The sequence below is a fragment of the Alosa alosa genome, chromosome 16 (assembly GCF_017589495.1).
Source record: "Alosa alosa isolate M-15738 ecotype Scorff River chromosome 16, AALO_Geno_1.1, whole genome shotgun sequence".
Classification (NCBI taxonomy): domain Eukaryota; kingdom Metazoa; phylum Chordata; class Actinopteri; order Clupeiformes; family Clupeidae; genus Alosa; species Alosa alosa.
Genome location: NC_063204.1, coordinates 20,126,742 through 20,135,032, shown reverse-complemented (window position 1 = coordinate 20,135,032; position 8,291 = coordinate 20,126,742). Strand labels below are relative to the sequence as shown.

Here is an 8,291-nt window from a genome sequence, read left to right as displayed (position 1 = left end):
CTAAATTAAACTTGAAAATAAAAAGAATACTGGTGATTTAATAGCTAATGAAGCTGTAAGATTGTTTACCACATTCTTTTTTCAAATGTTCTCCAGTGAGATAACCAGCTCTTCATGTTCAATACTGCTGTTGTATTGAGTTGTCTATCTGTTTTCTGTTATGCCATTTGCATAAATGCTGTTTCATGGAGCCCCTGTACTGGGATCGTGGTCTTACTTTGTGTGTCTGGAACCTCTTTAGAGTAGATTCATTAATTCTGTGGACCATAAATTAGGACTTTTTATTGCACTTTTGTTCTTGATCCTTCACATATCAAGTTTAATACCAGGGCCTATTTATCACTGAATACATTATCACAGGATACATTTCTCATTTCCTACAACTGTGTTCTATATCTCAGGATTCATGGTTACATTCTGAGATTAATTATGAAGAAATTTAAACATATTAATTATGTATTTTATGCCTAAAAATTGTAAAAGTTCCTAAAATAATGCCAGTGGCTTTGTTCTGGTTGGTCTTTCCTCAATATGGTCAGAAAAACCTCCACTGAAGATCTGTAGGCTATACTAGGAAGCAAGGTTACTGGATTGCCAAGGTAACTTCAAGAGTAAATGCGGATCTCCAAACAACATGTCACTTAATAAACAATATATGTTCAGTGCAGTGTTTTTCTAGAGGTAAACCAGTTACCTTGCTTCCTAGTCCAGGCCTCTGGCAGATACGCTTTGCATCGATGTCATTTGAGCGTCAGTTTTTGCACATCATATTTCCCAGCTATAGTCTCGGAAATGCAAGTCAGTGTCCCCATCAGCCTTAGAGCCACTGGTGTTCAGTATTTTCTCCTTCCCTGATGTGAGCGTACCACTGGGTCCTACAGAGCAGACACCAGTCAAGTTTGAGTAGGTTATTTTTTTTCTTTAATACTTTAAAACAGCAGCGTGATAAGATTAAAAAGTTAACTGTGGCAGAGGAATAGCTGATCGAGTAAACTGAATTACTACATCTCTGACAGCTGAATATCAACTTTCAATATAACGCTCAGCACTTCGCTTCTCAGCACAAGTCTTGTTCTAACAGAGGGTCATACATACGTCTTGGCACCTCTAGAGATCCCATCCAGTGATTTAAGCCGTGAACAAATCTTTGTGTCTACTTTGGTTCTCCTGATGCAGGGCTGCACTACCTACTAGTTACAGACAGGGGGCAGCAAAAAGGGTCCTTAACAGGTGAGGCATCCAGGAGCACTTTGGATGTGATCTGGGGGGGGTGTTGCTCCTCCTCAGAGTCCCTCACTGGGCTTTCTCAGTAGCTAGAGTCGCAGCACTCGCCGCCGCTGCCTCTCTCTCCTGCTGAGCTTCGGCCCTCCAGCGAGCCTTCTTCTCCATGTTCCTGGCAATGAGCGAGTCGTGGTTTTTCACACCCTAGGGTAGCAAGCACAGGGACTGTTATACACTCACTAACAGTGAAACAGGTGGTTCAACTCATGATGGATGCCTGGGGAGCTCAGTCCTTGGGATAGTCTGTCCAAAAGACTTTTGTAATAACCACCAATGTCCTCAAATTTTTGCTCAATTAACAGGATCTAGTGCAAGTTATAGAATGATAAATGATTTGTAAGTCCACACTGCACTTCTAAGGTAACTCGTAAAGAAGTGAATTTATACTACAACCACATTTGTTGATAGGAACTGCATTTTGAGGTGATGCACCTAAAGGCTCACCAATCAACCAATAAATGTTCTTATAAATCATATAAGGGCATTTTCACATATAGTCCCTTTTAAAAGAACCGAACTCAGTCCACTAAAAGGGGACCAGAAAGAGGACCAAAAAAAAGTGACTCAGTTAATTTTGTATTCACATTGTGAGTTAGTTTGAAAGAGGACTCAGATCTCTTTCTGGTGCACTTCAGCTCTGATGGGGCCTCAGTTTTCTTCATGTTCACACTTCCTTCTCTACAGGTCTCTATATAAATATAAATATTATAATATATTTTCAGAATGAATTCTGATCTAAAGTTATTGCAAAGATCCTCTTGAACTGTCCATCAACACGCCAGCCAATCACACTTTCTAATTCAGTGGTAGGCCAACTTTAGCTCACGTCCGAAATGACAAGTGAACAGCAGCCCGTTAACTGCGCTGCACAGTCCCTGGTATACGTTTGCAATGAGAGTTTGACAAAGAGATAATAACCTAGCAGATCTTGAAAAATGGTGAGCAATACAATCCAAAGTTCGAAATACGATACCGCATGATGCAGTCCACCTCACTGTGATCACAGAATTCATAGTTTACCCACCTCTTATTTAACCACTACATCCCTGTCTGTAGGCCCATCATGAGCATAATGATAATAGTTTATTTTAGGTTATAATAAACAACATGCTTTCTGTTTTGGCAATGGCAAGTCAAGTAGGACAAAATAGGCTAACCTACAATGCAAAATGTGAAGGAGAACCCAGGGGGAGTTGTGTTCAAAATGCACAGATAATGTGAACCGTGCCGCGGACTTCAAAGCAAACCACGCCGAGACTACCTCCCGAGGTTCACGTTAGAGGGGTCTGAGTTCGCATTAGAGGGGTCTGAGTTCGCATTAGAGGGGTCTGAGTTCGCATTAGAGGGGTCTGAGTTCATTTGGCATGTTCACATATGCACAAAAATGTGAGTCATCGATCTGAGTTTGTTTAAAAGGCTGAAAGAGACCAAGTGTGAAAAACCCCTAAATCCTAGATGTTCATCCATGTAGCTTGTAGGTTTCAGTACCAGGATCACATTCTTTTATACCTATATGGTGATTTATAAGCATGTTTGCTGTAGGAACAAGTATAATTGGGTTTATATTTGTAATAAAGGCAGTATCATTCTTGCCTGTTTTCCCAGGATCACCATTCCCACACAAGCTGCAATGGTTACAGCCATCATCAGGTATGCGACCTTGACACGTAATTTGTTCCTGGCACCGTCAAGCATCTCATACCTACAGAACAAAAATAATTTATAATGCCATGATATGTGAAGGGGTTGCAACTGTCATCTGCATAATAGGCTAGTATATGTGAAGTCTCCAGCAATTTTGTGTTCTTTGATCATTTGCCAGATAACCAGACACTACTGCAATTAACGTCAGAAAGACTTCCTTTGACCAGCTTTGAACCCTTACAACAAGGATTCTGAGTGTGCATGTGATCAACATGTAACTGAAAATTGAATGATCTAAAGAATATCTGGGTTCATTGAATTCAAAATGGAATTTTAGAACCTTACAGAACAGAATCTTCTGTTAGAATTTTCAAAACTCCCCTGCTGCTTATTACATAATTCCAAAAATGGACCAGAGTCTGTTGGTTGAAGGTGGTCCGGATGATGGTTGATCCTAAATGTAAATAGGAAATGGTTACTTACGATACAATCTCAGGAATCTGCTCCTTAGTCTTGAAGCGGCCGGACCATATGAGCATCTTCTTGTCAAAGTCTGACGGCCGGTATCCAGGCAGTTTGAAACCTAGATGTGGTGCTGTGCCACAGATAGATTACTGGGTAAATAATTCCACACACATATATAGGGTTCTTGGTTCACACACTCTTCAAAAACCACTATGACCGGAGAATTCTCTGGGAAAAGTGTGAACCTTAACCTAGTTTATATAAAAGGGACAGACAGCCAAAACATACACACACACACACACACACACACACACACACAGCCACAGCTAGTCTTCAGCAGGGTATCCTCTGAGAATACAATGTCTAAACTCATTGCAACACATTTTTCAGAGACTTTAACATTGAGGTAAATGTGTAAGTGTAGGCATAGCTTAAAGCATAGCTGATGATGATATATGATATCAGATCTGCATAATTTGAGACAAATTCATGTAGATTGAAGTCATTATAGGCCTACTTGTTCCGAGATATTTGGAAATTACTTGTCACGCCCACGTGCAGTGTGATTTCTTTGAAATAGGTAGTTTTAATGTTGAGAACTTACTGCTCGGTGTTGGGGCGGCAGGCTTCGTCTCTGTGGCTGCCACCGGGGGTTTGTCACACATTCTCCTCTTACAAATACTATCAACAGCCTGACGACGCCATTGGGCTGTAAAACAAACGTTATATTAAAGACGCGCGTCAATAACGTTGGCTTGACATTCAGGCAAGTAACACCAGAGACTTCCTGAAAAGTCGACAAGATAGCTGGAATTAAACAACAAGTAATTTTAGATCACACTCTGGTTTTTCAAAGATATTTTAGAGTTTATTTTTTATGACAAACCACCTGTTTCAGTCTCACCACTGACATTGAAGCTACAGTATGATAGACTACCTGGTTGACGACGCTAGCTTTAGGATCAATCAATTATCATGGAACAGATCATGAAACATGATCAAAAAACTAATGTCTGTCCACCACTAGACAACAGAGCAAACGTATAATATGAAACAATCCACATACAATCCTGTAAGTGATACTGTCATCATTGAGATATCTATTAAATTATTCTGCATAACTCCTCAAGTCAAACAGCAGTCAACAACGCTGCTAGCAAGCAGCAGCTTCAGCCAGAAAAGACATTCTATACTCACCCAAGAAAGTACCGAGAGGACGAGACCTAACGATCGAATTGAACATCATGATTAAAGTTTGGTGTTTTACAAAGAGTGTGATTGGATTTTTGGAACCATGAAGCCGTTTCAAACTGTTGTTACATTCGGGAAGGTTTTCCTGCTTCCGCAGTTGAAAGTCAGACTCAGTCAGCAACACAGCAGCACAGTTACATATCAGTGATAATAGGACCCCATGTCACAGACGCAACGAGGAGCCTGCCTCAGATTTAATCTGTGTGCGCAGTAGTGACATTCCATATTGCAAAAATAAAGATGTCAAAGACGTGCGTGCTCCGTTATTGTCTTTGCTGCAGTCAGGATATATGCATTAGTGTTTAGTTTCTTCGAGGAACGTCAAAATGTGTACTGCCTTAAGTAAATGACATTTCATAATGCATTCATTATATTTTGTCTTTGCTCGCCGAATCAGTCTGGATAAACATAACGATTCGTCATTTATCAAAGACGCACTATTACTTAACAGAACATTAAAAAAAGGGGTGTCGATTTTGTTCAGGCATTCGCCAGGGCAGGCACTCGTCTCGACTAGCCTTGGACCCTGAAGTCCACAATGGCGGCGCCCGGTGGTACTCTAAACTGTGAGGACTTTTCAATGTTTCAGGTAAAGGTGTATTGAGTTGTATCGTCAACCATTTTGGGAAGATACATGGATGTAGGCTTAAATTGGTTTTGCCGAGTCGTCTGGCGTGTTATTTTGTTGCATAACTCCAGTGCAGAATGACCTAGTCATTAGAAGCCTTAAGCTAGGTTCAGTCATGGGGATCATTGTGAGCTAACTGTCACAATCACTGTTTCACAACCTGTTATAAAGGAGTATGCTTAGCGTTACGTGATGAATCATTGGTGTATACAGTGTGACTATATGCATGCAGCAAAGACCAAATATGCACCGAGCAACTGTTAACGTAGCACGTTGAACTCGTCTAACTTACTGTTTTTGAAACAAGGGCAACTACCCAAAACTTTTGATCGAGCTTTGATCCTGGAGATCAGACATTAGCCTACTGATGACACCAGAACCGTAGAGACATGCAATTTACTAATGGGTAAAGCGCATGGTGAATACTAGTATTGAGATACAATCGTATCTTTGCTATCAACCTTTCAGGAATTCTAATCAATAAAACCAAAGTCCTTTTAGGCAAGTCCCTCCACTTGGCGGCCATATTGCAACGCTTTTTGGGCACTCATAGGGCATCCTATTCAGCAGAAATGCGCGTGCGCAAGGCTTCACGACACCAATTATGCTCCAGCGGCGAGTTCACAACACATGATTGGCACGATGTCTTCACAACACACCATATGATTGGCTCAATGTATTCACATGTCGACGTTTTGCCGAGGAAGGAGTGGAATATGTGTAGACAACAAACTAACCCCATGCATTTCTATGGAGGATTTTTTGAGTGCTGTGTCTCCTCATTAGAAAGTCTCTGATAAAACGCATGCCTTTTCCCAACAGGATGTCCTGAAAGCCATGCGAACCCTGGATGACCGTATTGTCCATGCGCTCAACACCACTTTGCCCACTGCATCCTTTTCTGGAAAAGTGGATGCCACCCAGACTTGCAAAGATCTTTATGAATCTGTGCGTTTTTGTTTCTACAATAGTAATGAAAGTGTGTGTAAAATTATGAAAGTGTGTGTGTGTCTATCTATTTTTCTGTTTGTCTGAGAGAGGGAGAGGTTAGATTAGATTAGTGTTAGATTGCAGGGATAACATTCTTATAAGGGCCATTGCCCATCACACCTATAGCCTACCTAAACTGTGATGTCTCCTAATTGCACCTAAGCAACCATATCAGACCTATTACTGTTACAGAACACCTTGAAAAGATGCATGTAAAATGTACAATGATATGGTGAATTGTAAAGGGACAGGGTGGTAATTGTTCTCTTAAACCTTGAGTAGTTTATAGATAGACACACAGATCATTCAAGTCTTTCTGTTTCTTTTTTTGTTACAAGATTATTTTCCCTTGTCTTATGTGTGCAAAATGTAATTTGTTGTCCATCTCAACTTTGCATGCTTTAGCTAATAGATGCCCATACCAGCAGAGACAAGGCTATAAAGACCTGCATTGCAGAGACCTCAGCTGTGGTGGGAAGACTACGGGAAGAGAGGTCAAAGGATAGCGATAACCTGTCACTCATGAAGCAACTCAGGAAAGAGCAGACCAAGGTAGTGTTCTTCATCACCTCTAGGGGGCAGCATGAATTGTTTTGGGAATTTTTACAGTGGCACAAATGAGGGAAAAGGCCTTATGTTGTTTGCTTGCAGGAGCATTTCAGGGATTCATACAATTCATGCAATGTTACACAATTATATATTGTAACAGATATATTTGCTGTACTTATTTTTGTTTATGTGTTTGTCTTTTCCGGAAAGAGATAGAGAAATGTGCAATTTTGTGTTTGCAGTTAAAGATGATGCAGTCAGAACTGAATGTTGAAGAAGTCGTCAATGACCGAAGTATGAAGGTAAGAGTAAGACTGACTAATCTCTGCTACATTGTCTCGCAGGGCCGCTATCCACTACCAATAACCATGTATCACTTCCCATAATAATAATTTTCACATTATATTTGGTTTGCTAAAAAACATTGTAAGAGTACTTTAGAAAGTGCAAGTGTGTGCCAACTTAATAAAAAACTGGTCAGAGCTGGTTCTACAAGTTGCTATCAGTATTCATACAGTCTTTTATTATCTACTTGTGCTTCCTTGTCTTTGTTGGCTTTTAACTTGGCAAACCCTCCATTAAAATTTGGATGGAGTGGAATGGGAAAGGAGCTAGGGTGTGCTACTTTTCATCTACTTGCCTTCACAATGCGTTTAACTAGTTCAGCCGTTTCAAAGTTAAGTAACCTGACATGTGCTCAACCCATCCATAACTTTGCTGTTGTCATTTCCACAGATTTTCGTTGAAAGGTGCCGAATCCACTACATACCTCCCAAGATCCAGTGAAGATGTTCTTCTCTGGCTAGAACGAGTGAGCTAATTACAGGTCCATGTGTTTTGGTCTGTGGAACAGAACTGGAGTCAAGCTGTGACCGGAGCCTCAAAGACCTCTGAACCTTCAGGCTGTCCACACAACACCCGTCACCCCCCACCAACTGCCATCACCGCCCACCGGTTATCGCCGCGTTGTCTCAGAGGCGCCTGGGCACGCCACCCGTAGTCAACCAACTCTGTTTCTTTTCATACTTACATGTAAAAAATTGTTTTTTTAAAACAAAGAAATGTTTTTCCAGCGGCAGTACAGTGTCTGTGGTTGATTTGAAAACGTATGGGGATTAAGAGCCAATATGAGCATTTTAACCTTCATTTGAAGGTTTTCTGAGGATGAATCTATGGTCATATAATGTTGCTCAGACATCATAATGTTGCTCATGACATCAGAAAAATGTGCAGTGGTCTCTTCATTTTTTCCAGCTGTAGCTTTCAAAGAACTAGGCTGAGACAGGAGACACTTTATTGATTTAGTTATTTATTAATTTTAGTTTCTGTCTGGATTCTCTGGGCTTCTCATTTGAGTTAAATGATCAAGTCCTTTCACAAATGTTCACCACAGTTTGAACAAACCTCTTCCATTGTTGATCAAAAGCCAGGCCAATCCGGTAGTATCTGAGCTGACAAAGAAACTTGAGCTTGACATATTACC

At 40.7% G+C, this 8,291-nt stretch overlaps 2 protein-coding genes across 3 annotated transcripts; one reads left to right on the top strand and one right to left on the bottom strand.

Moving 5' to 3' along the window:
• Nucleotides 1–262: 262 nt before the first annotated feature.
• Nucleotides 263–4,796, bottom strand: fam162a (family with sequence similarity 162 member A). Its single transcript, XM_048265782.1, has 5 exons — nt 4,588–4,796; nt 3,995–4,099; nt 3,409–3,520; nt 2,875–2,983; nt 263–1,425 (listed from the first exon to the last, which is right to left on the bottom strand). Exons 1-5 carry the CDS (start codon nt 4,634–4,636, stop codon nt 1,294–1,296), a joined length of 507 nt encoding a protein of 168 aa, XP_048121739.1. The 5' UTR covers nt 4,637–4,796; the 3' UTR covers nt 263–1,293.
• A 340-nt stretch (nt 4,797–5,136) lies between these two features.
• Nucleotides 5,137–7,886, top strand: mix23 (mitochondrial matrix import factor 23). Of its 2 annotated transcripts, none has more exons than XM_048266540.1 (5): nt 5,137–5,207; nt 6,092–6,217; nt 6,665–6,811; nt 7,051–7,110; nt 7,544–7,886. In XM_048266540.1, the coding sequence occupies exons 2-5, from the start codon at nt 6,107–6,109 to the stop codon at nt 7,592–7,594; spliced, it is 369 nt and encodes a 122-aa protein (XP_048122497.1). In that variant the 5' UTR covers nt 5,137–5,207; nt 6,092–6,106; the 3' UTR covers nt 7,595–7,886. The 2 variants fall into 2 exon arrangements, with proteins under 2 accessions (XP_048122497.1, XP_048122496.1); XM_048266539.1 differs by having other exon boundaries at nt 5,145–5,230.
• The last annotated feature ends 405 nt before the right edge of the window (nt 7,887–8,291 follow it).

Bases quoted from the DNA above. Each gene is read 5' to 3' on its own strand.
- fam162a (XM_048265782.1), bottom strand. From the start codon at position 4,636: ATGATGTTCAATTCGATCGTTAGGTCTCGTCCTCTCGGTACTTTCTTG. The intron at 3,521-3,994 runs GTAAGTTCTCAA...TCTGTGGCACAG, and splicing joins TGCCGCCCCAACACCGAGCA to CACCACATCTAGGTTTCAAA. The intron at 2,984-3,408 runs GTAAGTAACCAT...TTTGTTCTGTAG, and splicing joins CAGATTCCTGAGATTGTATC to GTATGAGATGCTTGACGGTG.
- mix23 (XM_048266539.1), top strand. From the start codon at position 5,180: ATGGCGGCGCCCGGTGGTACTCTAAACTGTGAGGACTTTTCAATGTTT. The intron at 6,218-6,664 runs GTGCGTTTTTGT...TGCATGCTTTAG, and splicing joins GCAAAGATCTTTATGAATCT to CTAATAGATGCCCATACCAG. The intron at 6,812-7,050 runs GTAGTGTTCTTC...TTGTGTTTGCAG, and splicing joins TCAGGAAAGAGCAGACCAAG to TTAAAGATGATGCAGTCAGA.